This window comes from Eufriesea mexicana, unplaced genomic scaffold, assembly GCF_001483705.2.
Source record: "Eufriesea mexicana isolate 0111107269 unplaced genomic scaffold, ASM148370v2 scaffold8199, whole genome shotgun sequence".
Classification (NCBI taxonomy): Eukaryota; Metazoa; Arthropoda; class Insecta; order Hymenoptera; family Apidae; genus Eufriesea; species Eufriesea mexicana.
In genome coordinates, this window is record NW_016915967.1 from 283,059 (window position 1) to 299,876 (window position 16,818).

The 16,818-nt window shown below is 50.9% G+C and overlaps 1 protein-coding gene across 1 annotated transcript in view; it reads left to right on the plus strand.

The window, feature by feature from the left end:
* Nucleotides 1-16,030, plus strand: part of Dhc93AB (Dynein heavy chain at 93AB) — a 16,714-nt gene extending 684 nt beyond the window's left edge. Inside the window, 34 exon segments of the mRNA XM_017907509.1 lie at nucleotides 1-222; nucleotides 326-732; nucleotides 796-1,223; nucleotides 1,304-1,545; nucleotides 1,617-1,881; nucleotides 1,976-2,519; nucleotides 2,606-2,923; nucleotides 3,037-3,391; nucleotides 3,537-3,808; nucleotides 3,867-4,247; nucleotides 4,310-4,458; nucleotides 4,674-4,703; nucleotides 5,034-5,279; nucleotides 5,341-5,872; nucleotides 5,963-6,527; nucleotides 6,635-9,028; nucleotides 9,084-9,445; nucleotides 9,539-10,015; nucleotides 10,220-10,484; nucleotides 10,582-10,931; nucleotides 10,993-11,255; nucleotides 11,318-11,614; nucleotides 11,679-11,848; nucleotides 11,925-12,228; nucleotides 12,294-12,763; nucleotides 12,880-13,434; nucleotides 13,552-13,852; nucleotides 13,916-14,197; nucleotides 14,278-14,579; nucleotides 14,642-14,769; nucleotides 14,837-15,033; nucleotides 15,104-15,460; nucleotides 15,523-15,671; nucleotides 15,736-16,030. The exon segment at nucleotides 1-222 is cut by the window's left edge and continues 17 nt beyond it. Coding sequence (XP_017762998.1) covers nucleotides 1-222; nucleotides 326-732; nucleotides 796-1,223; nucleotides 1,304-1,545; nucleotides 1,617-1,881; nucleotides 1,976-2,519; nucleotides 2,606-2,923; nucleotides 3,037-3,391; nucleotides 3,537-3,808; nucleotides 3,867-4,247; nucleotides 4,310-4,458; nucleotides 4,674-4,703; nucleotides 5,034-5,279; nucleotides 5,341-5,872; nucleotides 5,963-6,527; nucleotides 6,635-9,028; nucleotides 9,084-9,445; nucleotides 9,539-10,015; nucleotides 10,220-10,484; nucleotides 10,582-10,931; nucleotides 10,993-11,255; nucleotides 11,318-11,614; nucleotides 11,679-11,848; nucleotides 11,925-12,228; nucleotides 12,294-12,763; nucleotides 12,880-13,434; nucleotides 13,552-13,852; nucleotides 13,916-14,197; nucleotides 14,278-14,579; nucleotides 14,642-14,769; nucleotides 14,837-15,033; nucleotides 15,104-15,460; nucleotides 15,523-15,671; nucleotides 15,736-16,030 — 12,874 coding nt within the window.
* Nucleotides 16,031-16,818: the final 788 nt, after the last annotated feature.

The following is a 16,818-nucleotide window of genomic DNA, read 5'->3' on the forward strand; positions in this document are numbered from 1 at the left end:
AGGAATGGAGAAGGTGACGGAAGTGGAGAAGCTGGTGCGTGCGGAGGGACCCCAAGCCGTCGATTTGTATTTGAAGAGTGCCATCGAGGGGGTCGTGATAAAGTGGGCCTACTTGGTGAATGACGTTGTCACTCAGGAATCAAGCGCCGCCTTCGAGAATGGCCAAAATCCCACCCCCTATGTAGAGCTCGAATATTGGTCCACCAGGCTAGCAAATTTAAGGCGAGTCGAACTTCTGTCAAAATTTTTCATCTTGTTCCGTTGAAATTAACGTTTTCATCCTTTCTTTGATCGCAAATCGAAAAATATGATACGTTCCTCTCAGGTATATTTACGATCAATTGCAAGAGGATCGCGTGAAGAAAATGGCCAGCATTCTGGAAACAACGGATAGCGCTTACTTCCCCTGCTTCCGTACCCTTTTCGATAACGTGGTGTCCTCGATGGCTGAGGCCAGAGAGATATCGCTGTATCTATCCCCATTGGCGAAATGCTTCAAGACGGTCGAGGAGGTGGATTTCTCCGAGACTAAGCCGCTAATGGTCACGCTGATACACTCGGTCGGATTAGCCTGGTCGAAATCCAGCTACTATCAGAGTTCCTCCAAGGTGATCATCATGCTTCGACAGATTTGCAACCTGTTGATACAGGAGGCTCGTCGATTCCTTGACCCGACCTCCATCTTCCAGAGCGACGTGGACGAGGCTTTGCAGCGTGTGCAGATATCCAGAGGTCGGGATCAATCTTGCCGTAATCTGATCCTGTTTAAACGAGGAACCTAATCCTGTTTTACAGGCATCTTGGAAGAGTTTAGACGACAATTCGAGCTTAGGAAAGACATGCCGGCGATGAAACCCCACGCACCACCCTGGACCTTTAATTCCAGTGCGGTTTTCACTCGCCTGGATGCTTTCCTCAGGCGACTCGGCGACGTAGAATGGCTGTTCAACACCGTGATGGAGTTTTCTAAGCTGGAAAAAATAGAAATCGGCGGGATTCTCGGTCGATCCCTCAGCACCAGGATCATCAACGTCTACAAAGAGTTCCAGCAGCTGTTCCTGTCTTTCACCGTGCGAGCAAACGACGCCCTCGAGCCAGACGACGAGTCTTTCGCCGTGGATTGTGCCAAGTTCAACGAGTCGATCACGGACCTAGACAGCAAATTGGCGGCCATCCTTTGCCAGGCTTTCGACGACTGCGGCAACCTCGAGAGCGTCTTCAAGGTACCCTTTTCCAGCGTCCTTGCGCCATTCTGGTATCTCTCGTTAGTTTCGCCAGGATGCTCACGAATGTCTCCTTCCAGTTGATAAATATCGCGGGGACGGTGTTGGACAGGCCCGTGATAAGCAAACAATTCACGAATCGCTATTCCAAAATCTTGGAGCTATTAAACGTCGAGCTGACTGTGGTCGAGGTGCTGTTTAATCGTGGCACCAGGGGTGCGTTAATTAATCTTCCACCTCTAGCGGCGGCCTTGACATTCATCAGTATGCTCAGACAACGCATCGATCTGCCTGTTCAATCTTTCAGAGCTATTCAGCACCCGTGAGTAGTTTTCACAGCGACTAGGACATTCCGGATGAACGTTAGCACAGATTGGTCCTTTTGATGTCTAGCATAGTGTACAGCGAAGAGGGCCAGAACATAGAAAAACGCTACGAGAGGCTGATCACGATCTTCAACGACAAGGAGGACCAACTGTTCACGGAGTGGGCACAGACAGTTCCGGAGACGGTGAATATCGGTCTGAATCACAATATTCTGGCTCGCGAGGATTCCACGCTGCTGCTAAACTTCGATCCCGAGCTGTTGTGTGTCCTGAAGGAGGTGAACTACTTGAAACAAATGTCGCGATCGGACATCCCCGAAGAGGCAATAAAGGTGTCTCCTTTTCGTCGTCAATCTTCCTGCGCGGAGATATTTGCTCTAGATTCTTACTGACAGGCCTCATAGTCCGTTATCCTTTGTCGTGCAGGTGTCAGAAAACGTAGAGACCTTTCGAAAATACCGCACGCTGCTCGGTGCCACGGTGAGCTCGTACAACAACATCTGTAAGACGACCAGACGAGTGGAGTATCGACTGATCGAGAAAGAAATAACGAGGATCGATTTGCTGGTGTCTCGGGGAGAAACGGAACTGTGCTGGAAGTCGGACGGTGTCCTGGAATACATCGAGGAGCTGGGTGAACTAGTGGAGGGGCTCTGGAGGCGAATGAAATCGACCCAGACGAACGTGGAGAAGATCAAAGCGGTGCTGGACGCCTGGACGAGGACGCCTCTCATCGAGAGGAAGGATCGTCGTAAGGACGGTTTATTGTCGTTCGACGAGCGGCCAGAGAAAGTATCGAGACGTTACGGGGAGGTCGAGAGGGCAGCCGAGCAGATTCATTCGTTGCTGGAAGAGAACAGACTGCTGTTCCAAGTTTCCGACGAAATGGAGGAACCCTGGCAGAGATACGTGGCCTATGTCGATGGGATCGTGATGGAGTCCCTTCGAAGGGCCGTAGGCTGTTCGTTAGGTGAATGGTTTCTCGATACCGGTCGGTAGACTTGAATTCTCTTGCCGTGATTTGTCTAAATTGGTTTTCCTTCCTAATCGTGCCAGGGTACTTGGTAGACAATATGGATTCGAATGGGCAGACCGAGCCGCTGTTGGAGGCCAAGTTAGAGCTCAGGGAGCCTGATCTCTACTACGTCCCATCGCTGGAACCGGACGACCCGGATGGACTGGATCAGCTGATCTTGGCACTTCTAAACGACGTCATAGGGATGGCTGCACTGGTGCCGAGATTAAAGAAAGACACCGTGGGATACACGGAGGAACTGGAGGAAGATCCGGACATAAAGGGAATGAAGAACGAAGTCATGAGCAACGTTATAACCGCGGTGGAGGAAGCCACGGAATTCTGTAGCAACTTCGAAGGTACGAGTTCCACGAGACAGGGAGGAGGAAGAGACTAGCCAACGTCGGACAAAGTTTCCGACTTAAGTCGGTTCCATCATCCTCCCTTATCCTTTGTCGTCTTATTTTATCAGGATACGCCTATCTCTGGTTAGACGATAGGGACATGGTGATGCAACAGTTCCTCGAGTATAGCCGACAATTGACGATGGAGGAAATGGAGATGGTGGCCGTGCAGGATCCCAAGGGGCCGACACGGTCACCGCCGAAAATGGAGCAATTCCGCGAGCAAATCGACCTTTACGAGGGCCTCTATCTCGAGATCGAGGAAATGGAACCGTCGAAAGTGTTTTGTGGCTGGTTCAGGGTAGACCTCAGACCCTTCAGACAGTCGGTGCTGAACATGGTCTGCAAATGGTCCAGCATGTTCAAGAGACATCTGGTCGATCGCGTTACCAGCAGCCTCTCGGATTTGGGATCGTTTATAAGGTGTTTTCCTTTACGACTCGCCCTGCTTTGCGTAACATTGGTCATCGGTTTTACCTATTTGCAGAGTAACGAATGCCAAGAGTTAAGAAAACCTAGCAAAAGGGTCATCTTCTAATAGATGGTTAATTTCATTTTTCATCGATAGACGAGCAGACGAAGGTTTGCTTCAGCCGACCCAACCAGGCGATTATGCTCGTCTGGTTAGCGTGATGGGTTTCCTGTTACAAGTGAAAGAAAGGCAACCAACCACGGACGAGATGTTCCAGCCTCTGGAAGAGACGATCGAACTCCTGAAATTTTACGATCAGGATATACCCGAGGAGGTGAACGTCCTTCTCCAAGAACTGCCGGAACAGTGGGCGAATACGAAGAAACTGGCATTGATGGTCAAACAGCAAGTAGCTCCGCTGCAAGCAGGTACGTCTGTGATAACTGTCATCGCGTTTAATCAATGTTTAATCGCGAAACACAACAGGTGAAGTGTCCAGGATACGAGGTCGAATCTCGGCCTTCGACACGACGATCACCCACTATAGGGAGGCCTTTCGACGTTACACTTTCTTCAAATACGATTGTCAGAACCCGTACGAGTTATTGGACGAAGGTCACAAGGAGATTACGATGTTGGAGTGTCAAATGAAGGACATCCAAGAGTCTGCGTCGCTGTTCGAGGTGATGGTGCCGGAGTTCAAGGTGCTGAGGCAGTGCAGAAGAGAGCTGAAGATGCTGAAGCAGCTCTGGGACTACGTCAACATCGTCAGAAGCTGCATAGAGGGTTGGAAGACTACGCCATGGCGGAAAATTGACGTGGAGAACATGGACATCGAGTGTAAGAAGTTCGCCAAGGAGATACGAGGTTGGTGTTACGGTATCGGTATGACAGGGGTGCGTTTTCGATGTACTGATCGAGATTATTAGCTCTGGACAAGGAAATGAGATCGTGGGACACTTACGTATCGCTGGAGGCAACCGTGAAGAATATGCTGACGTCCCTGAGGGCTGTCGCGGAACTCCAGAACCCAGCCATCAGGGAAAGACACTGGAGGCAGTTGATGAACAGCACCAAGGTACCTGCGGAGGTTAAGAAACGGAGGATAGGTTTAATATTAAGGAAACAGGGCAATTTCAAAGCGTTGACATAATTTTGATAAGAGATTGTGTATTTTCTTAAGAATTTTTATACCGAAATATAGTTAAGGATTAGGATTAGGGTATTTTTATGGAAGTTCACGAAGGTGTTAGAGTTAGTTGCACCGCTGTATATACGCTATCGGTGTTACAGAAACTGGGCAACATGACTCCAGAAATGACCGTAAGTCCACTGTAAATACGTGCACCTTATTTTCCCTTAAATCTTTCAGCACGAATACCCCAATCACTGCCACGATTATTCATATAACAAGTACTTCATTAGTTAGCGAGCAGTGCATGCATCACGCATGTTGTCGAATAATTTATACCATATTTTTATCATCGTTTCGTTCGTTGTACCATTCGCTGTACATACTTCATTCAATAAATCGATTTCGCATCCGAAACGTTTCGTTCTTCACACACCTCGCTTGTCATCTGTTTCTCCGAATGATCTACTCGCATCCTAAACACTGTCAAAAGCATGGTCAATAAAGACGACTGGGCTTAGGTACGATTCGTCATGGACGAGTCTACCACGTTGGCCGATCTGCTGGAGCTGAATCTCCACGAGTGCGAGGAAGAGGTGAAAAACATCGTGGACAAGGCGGTGAAAGAAATGTCCATGGAGAAGTACATGAGAGAATTGAACGCCACCTGGTCGAAAATGGAATTCGAGAAGGAAATTCACGCCAGGACTGGCGCCACGCTCATAAGAGCCAGCGAGGAATTGATCGAGACTCTGGAAGAGAACCAGGTACTTCTCACGACCGACCATTCGATCTCCAAGAATCAAATGGATCCTCTCGCTGTCATAGGTCCAGCTGCAAAATCTCATCACCTCGAAATTCATCGCGCATTTCTTGGAAGAGGTGTCTAGTTGGCAGCGGAAGCTGAGCATCGCGGATCAAGTGACCACGATCTGGTTCGAAGTGCAACGAACCTGGATGCACCTCGAGAGCATCTTCACGTCATCGGAGGATATAAGGAGGCAGCTGCCAGTGGATGCCGAGAGGTTCGATCGCATCGACAAGGAGTTCAAGCAGATGACAGAGGAGCTAGCGAAGACGCCAAACGTGGTGGAAGCAACGAATAGAGAAGGACTGGTATCTTCGCTCGACATTCTGCAAAAGGAACTAGTCCTCTGCGAGAAAGCCCTGGCAGAGTATTTGGAAACGAAGCGTCTCGCGTTCCCGAGATTCTACTTCGTTTCGTCCAGCGACCTGCTGGATATCTTGTCGAATGGAAATCAGCCGGAGATCGTGGCCAAGCATCTGACGAAACTATTCGACTCCATGGCCCGATTGAAATTCGATGACGCGGCTGTTGGCTCGCCGAGACGCGTATTGGGTAAGTGGTCCCGCTGACGGGGATAAATCGGGGTGAAATAAGGCGGCTGGTCCTTTTGCCAATCCAGAGGAGAAATATTCCTATTTCAAGGTATGTTCGCGAAGGACGGAGAGTACGTGGAATTCGCGAACTGCGAGATGAGCTGCGAGGGCGCAGTGGAGGCATGGTTGAACCGTTTGCAACTGGTCATGAGAGTCAGCATACGGTACTACTTCAGCGAGGCCGTGGTGACGTACGAAGAGAAGTCTAGGGAACAGTGGTTATTCGATTACCCTGCCCAGGTATCCCTCTGCGGCACGCAAATCTGGTGGACCACCGAGGTGAACATCGCGTTCGCCAGGCTGGAGGAGGGCTACGATAACTCGCTGAAAGATTATCTGAAGAAACAAATCTCACAACTGAGCATACTGATCACGCTGCTGATAGGCGAGCTAACGAGACAGGAGAGACAGAAGGTGATGACGATCTGCACGATAGATGTACACTCTCGAGACGTCGTGGCGAAGCTGGTGCAGTCCAAGGTGGAGACGTCGCAGGCGTTCCAATGGCAGAGTCAACTTCGCCACCGTTGGGACGAGAGGGAGAAGGATTGCTTCGCTAATATTTGCGACGCACAGTTTAAATACTCTCACGAATACCTGGGAAATACACCCAGGTCGGCTGGTGCTTCGTTTCGTCTCTTTTGCCGTTCTGTTAATGGCCAGACACGATTCTCGGAAGCGTTTCAAAATACTCGATATTTTATACCTTTCTTTTCTACAGGTTGGTTATAACGCCGCTCACCGACAGATGTTACATAACCCTGACCCAGTCCCTCCATCTGATAATGGGAGGCGGACCGGCAGGCCCAGCCGGGACCGGGAAAACCGAGACCACCAAGGATCTAGGCAGAGCTCTGGGTATAATGGTCTACGTGTTCAACTGTTCCGAGCAGATGGACTACAAATCCTGTGGCAACATATACAAGGGATTAGCTCAGACTGGCGCCTGGGGCTGCTTCGACGAGTTCAACCGAATCACCGTCGAGGTACTGTCAGTGGTCGCGGTACAGGTAAAGTCTATTCAAGACGCTATCAGAGACAAGAAGGAAAAATTCAACTTCATGGGAGAGATGATAGGTCTGGAGCCCACGGTTGGTATATTTATCACCATGAATCCGGGTTATGCCGGACGTACGGAGTTACCAGAAAATTTAAAAGCGTTATTCCGACCGTGCGCCATGGTCGTCCCCGATTTCGAACTCATTTGCGAGATTATGCTCGTGGCGGAGGGGTTCCAGGACGCGAGGATCCTGGCTAGAAAGTTCATCACACTCTACACGCTGTGCAAGGAGCTGTTATCGAAGCAGGACCATTACGACTGGGGATTACGCGCGATAAAGTCCGTCCTCGTGGTCGCCGGAAGCCTGAAGAGGGGAGATCCCGGCAGACCGGAGGAACAAGTGCTCATGAGAGCCCTCCGAGACTTCAACATTCCCAAAGTGGTCTCTGACGATTTGCCTGTGTTTATGGGCCTGATAGCCGACTTGTTCCCCGCGTTGGACGTTCCCCGGAAGCGGGACGTCGAGTTTGAGAAGATGGTTAAGCAGGCAGCCGCTGATTTGATGCTACAACCGGAAGATGGCTTCATCCTCAAAGTCGTTCAACTGGAGGAACTGTTAGAAGTGAGACATTCGGTGTTTATCGTGGGTACGGCTGGATCGGGAAAGACCCAGGTCTGGAAATCCCTGTTCAGGACGTATCAGAATATGAAGAGGAAGCCGGTGTATAACGATCTGAATCCTAAAGCTGTGACTAACGACGAGCTGTTCGGGATAATCAATCCGGCGACCAGGGAATGGAAGGACGGCCTGTTCTCCGTGATTATGAGAGAACAGGCTAATCTAGGGGGCGAAAATCCCAAGTGGATAGTTCTAGATGGCGACATAGATCCTATGTGGATCGAGTCTTTGAACACTGTCATGGACGATAACAAAGTTTTGACCCTGGCTAGCAACGAAAGGATAGCGCTGACACCCGTGATGAGATTGCTGTTTGAGATCTCTAATTTGCGAACCGCCACTCCAGCCACGGTGTCCAGAGCGGGTATCCTGTACATAAATCCTCAAGATCTTGGCTGGAATCCTTATGTCACTAGCTGGGTAGAGAAAAGAACGTCCCCGATAGAGAAGTCTAACTTGGTAATGCTCTTTGACAAGTATATTCCTCCCTGCTTGGAGACTTTGAGAACCAGGTTCAAAAAGATAACACCGATAGCTGACATGGCGCACGTGGAGATGCTGTGCCATCTTCTTCACTGTCTTCTAAAGCCAGAGCTAACCGTCTGTGACTTTCTGAAGGAGCACTACGAGCTATACTTCGTCTTCGCGGCAGTTTGGGCCTTTGGCTCCTCGATGTTTCAAGATCAAATGATCGATTACCGGGTGGAATTCAGTAAATGGTGGACCAACGAGTTCAAACAGGTTAGGTTTCCGTCCCAAGGTACCGTGTTCGATTATTACATCGATTCCGAAACTAAGAGCTTCGTCTCGTGGACCCAACGTCTGCCAAAGTTCGAGCTGGACCCTGAAATGCCTCTGCAAGCTGTCCTAGTCTACACCGCGGAGTCTATCAGAATTAGATTCTTCTTGGACTTGTTGATGGTGGAGAAACATCCGGTGATGTTAGTCGGAACAGCTGGTTGCGGTAAGACTGTCCTGGTGGCAGAGAAGCTTCTGCAGTTGCCCGAAAATTACACGGTGTCCAACGTGCCCTTTAATTTCTATACGTCCTCTGAGATGTTACAGAAGATCCTAGAGAAATCCCTGGAGAAGAAAGCCGGTCGAAATTACGGACCACCAGGGAACAAAACCTTGGTGTATTTCATCGACGACCTGAATATGCCCGAAGTTGACGCTTATGGGACTGTCCAGCCACATACCTTGATTCGGCAGCACTTGGATTACGGTCACTGGTACGACAGAACGAAGCTGACTCTGAAGGATATCCACAATTGTCAGTACGTCAGCTGTATGAACCCCACAGCTGGCTCGTTCACCATCAATCCTAGATTACAGAGGCATTTTTCGGTGTTCGCGGTCAGTTTCCCTAATACCGAGTCTCTGACGACCATCTACTCGTCTATTTTACGACAGCACTTGTCCAACATCGAACATAGGTAAGCCCCACTGATTAAATGAGAATCCAAAGGGACGTTTAATTTATCCTTCTAGATTCCCCAGTACCGTCATCGAGATGTGCAACAACATCGTGCAGGCGTCTATCCAGCTCCACCATCGCTGTGCTCAAATGTTCCTCCCAACAGCGGTCAAGTTCCACTACATCTTCAATCTTCGTGACTTGTCGAATTGCTTCCAAGGATTATTATTCAGCGGGAACGAGTGTCTGCCATCGTCCATAGACCTAATCAGACTGTGGATGCACGAGACCCATCGCGTCTACGGAGACAAACTGACGGACGAGAAAGACATAGAGAGCTTCTCAAAACTACAGCTGGACATCTTGAAGAAGAACGTGGAGGAGATAGATGAGGGCGCCATTTTGGAGAAGCCTAACATCTACTGCCACTTTGCAGGTAAGTATTCCCGAGTTCCCTCGAGAATCTCACGAGACTTGGGACTGGAACACGAACCTGTGGGCAGAAGGAAATGGCGTTCGTACGTTCAAGGTGGAGTCGGGGAGCCAAAGTACATGCCAGTGAAGGACTGGGCGACTCTGCACCGATTGCTATCGGAGGCAATGGTGAGCTACAACGACCTGGTAGCTGCCATGAATCTGGTGCTGTTCGAGGACGCCATGATGCACGTGTGCAGGATAAACAGGATCCTGGAGTCGCCTCGAGGCAGCGCTCTGCTCGTGGGCGTAGGTGGCTCTGGCAAACAGAGCTTATCGCGATTGGCCGCGTTCATAAGCTCGCTGGAGGTGTCCCAAATCCAGTTGAAGAAGGGTTATGGGATCGCGGATCTGAAGCTGGAGCTGGCCGTTCTATACAGCAAGTCGGGACTGAAGAATCTAGGCATCGTGTTCCTGATGACCGACGCGCAGGTTGCGAACGAAGAGTTCCTCGTGCTGATCAACGACATGCTCGCTTCTGGCGAGGTTCCAGACCTCTTTGCAGAGGACGAAGTGGAAAACATAATAGCAGGTTGCTAGATATTGGTATACACCATAGTACGCGAGCTGTTCGTGGCTTGTTCTCTTCTTCGAAACGAGAATCCTCTCGCGAATTAATATTCATAGACGGTACTGTATTCTCGTCTCGTAGAACACGGTAATAGTACCAAGATCGTTTAAGATCCCGGCGTGTTCTTCCTTTAACGTCGATCGAAACGCTTGGTCATGCTTGCAGGGGTTCGTAACGAGGTGAAGGGCGCGGGCATGCTAGACACCCGCGAGAACTGCTGGAAGTTCTTCATCGACCGAGTGCGCCGCCAGCTCCGGATAGTTCTCTGCTTCTCCCCAGTTGGATCCACTTTAAGGATACGCTCGAGGAAATTCCCAGCCATAATAAATTGCACGGCGATAAACTGGTTCCACGAATGGCCGCAAGAAGCTTTGATGTCTGTGTCGAAGAGGTTCCTGCAGGAGTTGGACGAACTTCCGGAAACTTACAGGTAGAAGCCCAGAATATCGACCGGGACACACCGTGAAGCGCGTAGCACGCGCTTTCAATAGCGGCCGGCAATAAATACAGGGATGGCTCGTACGTAGGGAGTCTGCTGCGAAATTTATGGCCCACGCTCACACCAGCGTCAACGCGGCCAGCCGGCATTATTTGGCCAGCGAGCGTCGATACAACTATACCACGCCGAAGTCGTTCCTCGAGCAGATCAGTTTGTACACGAGGCTGCTGAAGACAAAGGCCAGCGAGCTTCGGGGTCGAGTAGCCAGGCTGGAGAACGGCCTGGAGAAGCTCCGCTCGACGGCGGTGCAGGTGGATAAGCTGAAGGAGAAGCTAGCGATGCAAGAGGTGGAATTACAGCAGAAGAACGACGCGGCCGATGCTTTGATCGCGATTGTCGGCATCGAGACGGAAAAAGTGCAGAAGGAGAAGGCTATAGGTAAATCTGCTGGGTAAACGAGCATCCGTCGTTGCGTTCAATGCTTTCCTGTTTCGTTCAGCCGACGAGGAGGAATCGAAGGTCGCCATAATAGCCGAGGAGGTATTGAAAAAGCAGAAGGACTGCGAGGTAGACTTGATGAAGGCAGAGCCGGCCCTGCTGGCTGCCCAAGAGGCTCTGAACACATTGAACAAGGCGAATCTCACGGAATTGAAGTCGTTTGGTTCCCCACCGGGAGCTGTGACCAACGTAACTGCCGCCGTGATGGTCCTTTTGGCCCCAGCTGGGAAAATACCCAAGGACAGAAGCTGGAAGGCTGCCAAGGTACTCGAAACAGGGTCACCGATACGCTCCGACCAATTATCTCGCTTTTCTTCTTCCCTCAGATCATGATGGCAAAAGTTGACACCTTCTTGGACTCGCTGATCAACTACGACAAGGAGAACATTCATCCGGAGGTGATCAAAGCGATCCAACCGTATCTCAAAGACTCGGAATTCGAACCGGAGTTCGTACGGTCGAAATCAGCCGCGGCTGCAGGCCTCTGCGCCTGGGTGATCAACATCATCAAGTTTTACGAGGTGTTCTGCGACGTGGAGCCAAAGAGGAAAGCCCTAGCTCAGGCGAACGCGGAGTTGGCCGCTGCTCAGGACAAGCTCAGCGGGATCAAACGCAAAGTTGCCGTACGTACACCGGGAACCAACGTGATTCCGAACGAGTTTAGGCAGAGTACCATTTCTAGAACAGTCCTTGGAGGAGCAATTGGCGAAGCTGACGGCAGACTTCGAGCAGGCAACGTCCGAGAAGCTCAAGTGTCAGCAAGAGGCAGACGCGACGAACGCTACCATTGCACTGGCTAACAGGCTCGTCGGTGGTCTGGCATCGGAGAATATACGATGGGCAGACTCGGTAGCCAAGTACGTCCTGATTTTTAATTTTAGGTCGATGATACGGGTGATTTTGACGAATCTAACGAGAAAATAATGGCGAAAGTTTCATGCAACAAGCGTCCACGTTGCCCGGCGACGTTCTTCTGGTGACAGCCTTCATATCTTACGTCGGATGCTTCACCAAGCAATTTCGCCACGACCTGCTGCACAAGCAATGGCTACCGTTCTTACGCAGCGTGGAACCAACGGTTCCAATCACCGAGGGACTGGACCCTTTGTCGTTACTCACGAACGACACACAGATTGCCAAGTGGAATAACGAAGGCCTGCCAAACGATAGGATGTCGACGGAAAATGCTACTATTCTGACGAGCTCGGACCGATGGCCCCTAATGATCGACCCTCAGGTACAGGTCTATCCGTCACGGGGTCGCGTAACACTGCTCGGATCTCGATCATTATTTTTCCTCAGCTCCAGGGAATTAAATGGATCAAGCAGAAATACGGGGAGGAACTTCGCGTCATTAGACTAGGGCAGAAGGGTTACTTGGATGTCATCGAGCAATGTCTGGCAACCGGGTCGACTGTTCTGGTCGAGAACATCGGCGAAACGGTGGATCCCGTGCTGGATCCTCTGTTAGGCAGAAACTTGATTAAGAAGGGTCGAGCGATTAAGATCGGCGACAAGGAGGTCGAATACAATCCGCTGTTCAGATTATTATTGCACACGAAGCTGGCTAATCCCCATTACAAGCCCGAAATGCAGGCTCAAACTACTCTAATTAATTTCACGGTAACGAGGGACGGTCTCGAGGATCAATTACTCGCCGAGGTAGTGAAAGCCGAGCGACCGGATCTCGAGGAGCTGAAGGCTGAGCTCACCAGACAGCAGAACGATTTCAAGATTACGCTCAACAGTTTGGAAGATTCCCTGTTATCGAGGTACGCTCGTTTCGCAACAGTTCCCATTTCCTTCTCGCTCTCATCCTCGTCCTCGTCCTCGTCGCGAGGACGAGTTTCCAGCGAGCGATAAAATAGCAACTCGGTGATGCACACAGATTGTCGTCGGCGGGCAGCAACGTCCTCGAGGACACGTCGCTGGTGGAGAATCTCGAGACGACGAAGAGGACCGCGGCGGAAATCGAGTCGAAGGTGACGGAAGCCCGCGGCACCAGCCGTGAGATCGACGCTGCGAGAGAACTGTATCGACCGGCGGCAGCCAGGGCCTCTCTGCTCTACTTCATCTTGAACGATCTGAACACCATCAATCCAATCTATCAATTTTCCCTGAAAGCTTTCAGCGTGGTGTTTCAAAAAGCCATCTCGAGGGCCGATCCCGCCCCGGACGTGTCCGGAAGAGTGAAGAATCTGATCGAGTGCATCACCTACTCCGTGTTCATGTACACCACCAGAGGGCTGTTCGAGTGCGACAAACTCATCTTCGCGTCGCAGATGGCGTTTCAGATACAGCTCGCGAGGAACGAGGTGACTGCCAACGAGTTGGACTTTCTTCTGCGTTTCCCCATCACGCCCCATGTCACCTCGCCCGTGGATTTCCTTTCCAATACCAGCTGGGGCGGGATTAGGAGTCTCGCCAGCAGAGAGGAATTCCGGTAATCGCAATCCGATACTTTATTTTCCTATTTTTCCCCGTGCTCGATCGAGGGTTTCTACCTCGCAGAGAGATAAGATTTCCCCGGTTACTTGTACGATGATCCTGTTTTACACAGCAACTTGGACAGAGATATAGAGACCTCGGCGAAGAGATGGAAGAAGCTGGTGGAATGCGAGTGCCCGGAGCGGGAGAAATTCCCGCAGGAATGGAAGAACAAGACGACTATCCAGCGCCTCTGCATGCTCAGGGCACTGCGACCCGATAGGATGACCTACGCAATCGCTGCATTTATCGAGGAGAAGCTCGGGTCTAGGTACATCGAAGGCAGAACAGTCGAGTTTGCCAAATCTTTCGAGGAGACCAGTCCCTCCACGCCCATCTTCTTTATCCTTTCACCCGGAGTGAATCCTTTGAAGGTAACGACGTAACACGAAGACGAGCTATCCAGGTCTCGTGAGTAACTCTTCGCGTTCAATTAGGACGTAGAGGACCTGGGTCGTCGTTTGGGCTACTCGTTGGATAACCAGAATTTCCACAACGTGTCTCTGGGTCAGGGTCAGGAAACGGTCGCGGAGCAAGCTATGGACGTGGCCGCGAGGAACGGCCACTGGGTGATCTTGCAGAACATCCACCTGGTGAAGAAGTGGCTACCATTATTAGAGAAGAAGTTGGAAATCGCCGCGGAAGGCTCGCATCAGGATTACAGGGTGTTCATGAGCGCTGAGCCAGCCAGTACCCCGGCGGGACACATCATTCCTCAAGTAATATTCGATCCTTGATACTATCGGACGTAATTGGTTTCGAAATAGCGAAAGATTAACCAGTGACGGGTCCCAATCAGGGTATCCTCGAGTCGTCCATCAAGATCACGAACGAGCCACCCACGGGGATGCAGGCGAATCTGCACAAAGCCTTGGAGAACTTCACGCAGGAGACGTTAGAGATGTGCAGCAAGGAAGCAGAATTCAAGGCCATCCTATTTTCCCTCTGTTACTTCCACGCTGTGGTCGCGGAGCGACGAAAGTTCGGTCCTCAGGGTTGGAACAAGATCTACCCCTTCAACGTGGGCGACCTGCACATCAGCGTCAGCGTGCTGTATAATTACTTGGAAGCAACGTCCAAGGTGCCTTGGGAAGACTTGAGGTTCGTCTCGATCTCGTTGATTTTCGTTATCGAATGTCGTTAATTGGAATTCCAATTGGAAGGTATCTCTTTGGAGAAATTATGTACGGTGGCCATATAACCGATGACTGGGACAGGAGACTCTGTGTCTCCTATCTCGAGGAACTGATGCAGCCCGAGTTGGTCGACGGAGAATTGCTGCTAGCTCCAGGTAAGGGATACCTTATATTGATCAAACGTTTCACCAAAAAGAGGCTCATGGTGTAAATATCGCAAAGGGTTCCCAGCACCACCCAACACGGATTTGGCCGGCTATCACGCGTACATCGACGAAGCAATGCCTCCAGAATCGCCCTACTTGTACGGCTTGCATCCCAACGCGGAAGTGGGCTTCTTGACCATGACTGCGGAGAATTTGTTCAAAACGGTGTTCGAGATGCAGCCTAGGGACGCAGGTAGCTCTGGCGGACAAACGGTGACCAGGGAAGACAAGGTAACCCCTCGACGAACGAGGTGAGTAGTATGTCATCGAGAGTTATTCAAAGGTGAAGCAGATACTGGACGAGATAATGGAGAAACTTCCGGAGGAGTTCAACATGGTGGAGATAATGGGCAAAGTGGAGGAGAGGACGCCGTACGTGATCGTGGCGTTCCAAGAGTGCGAGCGAATGAATCATCTGACCACGGAGATAAAGAGGTCGCTACGTGAACTGGATTTAGGTCTGAAGGGGGAGCTGACCATAACTTCGGACATGGAGGACCTGGAGAACGCTTTGTTCCTCGACCAAGTGCCACCGATTTGGGCCCAGAGAGCTTATCCGTCTCTGTTAGGTCTCGCAGCCTGGTTCGTCGACTTGTTGTTGCGGATCAGGGAACTGGAGACCTGGTCCACGGATTTCGTCGTAAGTCAGAGAAATAACGGGCTAATTAAACGACCGGGGATACGAGGGAAACGTGGTTTCAGTTGCCACCCTCGGTCTGGCTAGCGGGATTCTTCAATCCTCAGTCGTTGCTCACGGCCATCATGCAGTCGACTGCCAGGAGACAGGAGCTTCCTCTCGACAAGATGTGTCTGCAGTGCGACGTGACGAAGAAGAACAAAGAGGAATTCACGTAGGTCGATCCGATCTGACAGGCTTGGTCGTAGAAGCTTCAATCTTTCCCCTTTTAACATCAGGACAGCTCCCAGGGACGGTGCATACATCCACGGGATCTTCATGGAGGGGGCGCGCTGGGACGTGCAGACTGGCATCGTGGTCGACTCGAAGCCGAAAGAATTATTCCCCGCAATGCCGGTCATCAACGTGAGAGCGATCACCCAGGACAAGCAGGATCTACGAAACATGTACGAGTGTCCCGTTTACAAAACGAGGACCCGCGGGCCCACCTACGTGTGGACGTTCAACCTGAAGACCAAAGACAAGCCTGCCAAGTGGACATTGGCAGGTGTAGCTCTACTCCTTCAAACCTGAGTCGTCGTATTAACACTATGCCGTCTGGTGGCGCCACGTTGGTGTCATGCGAAACTATCGAGCAAATGCCGGTGACACCATGTTGGTATCATGGGCAAATGGTGAGTCAGTCCCACCGTCGCCAAACAAAAGAATCCCGATTAACGCGTGGACAGCATAGTGTTAACACGTTAAAAGCCACTTCGATCCTTAGGGACCGGCGCTACACTTTCCTTTCAGGCCTTGCCAATCCGTGCGGCCCGACAGGGCCCGCATGACGGCTAACTGTGGCGCGAACGCAGTAGCACGTAAAATCGGCGTGGCGTTTAACGCGTTAAAAATAGCTGTGATCAAATTTCGCGCGGGCGTACAAATTCGTACGTAAACCGATCTAAAATGTAAACGAGTAAACGTAGAATCGCAAATAAAGGAAGATGACTTTTAGCGTACGTATCGTAATAAATGCCTGGACGTTTCGGGGGGCGGGGACGCGTTAGAGGAAATCAAACAGTCGTCCGTTCGACGACTTCGATAAACAGCGGGCCGTAATTGCGGCGGAGGAAGAAGAGAATAATTCGAGCGTAAATCTCGAAGGACCCATCGGACGAGGCAGGATATCACGGGGTCGGCTAATCGGCCGAGGGTTAATAAACCGTAAGACGGTAGAAAATCGACGCGAAGGTCTCCACGGAGGATCCTTCGGTTTCCGTTTCTTCGAGGGACAGAATTCGCCATCACGGGCTGTGATCCTTGGCAGAGGAAGAAATTATCCGTCGTTCGGCGAAACAAAAGCGGCGGGATCCCTCGGT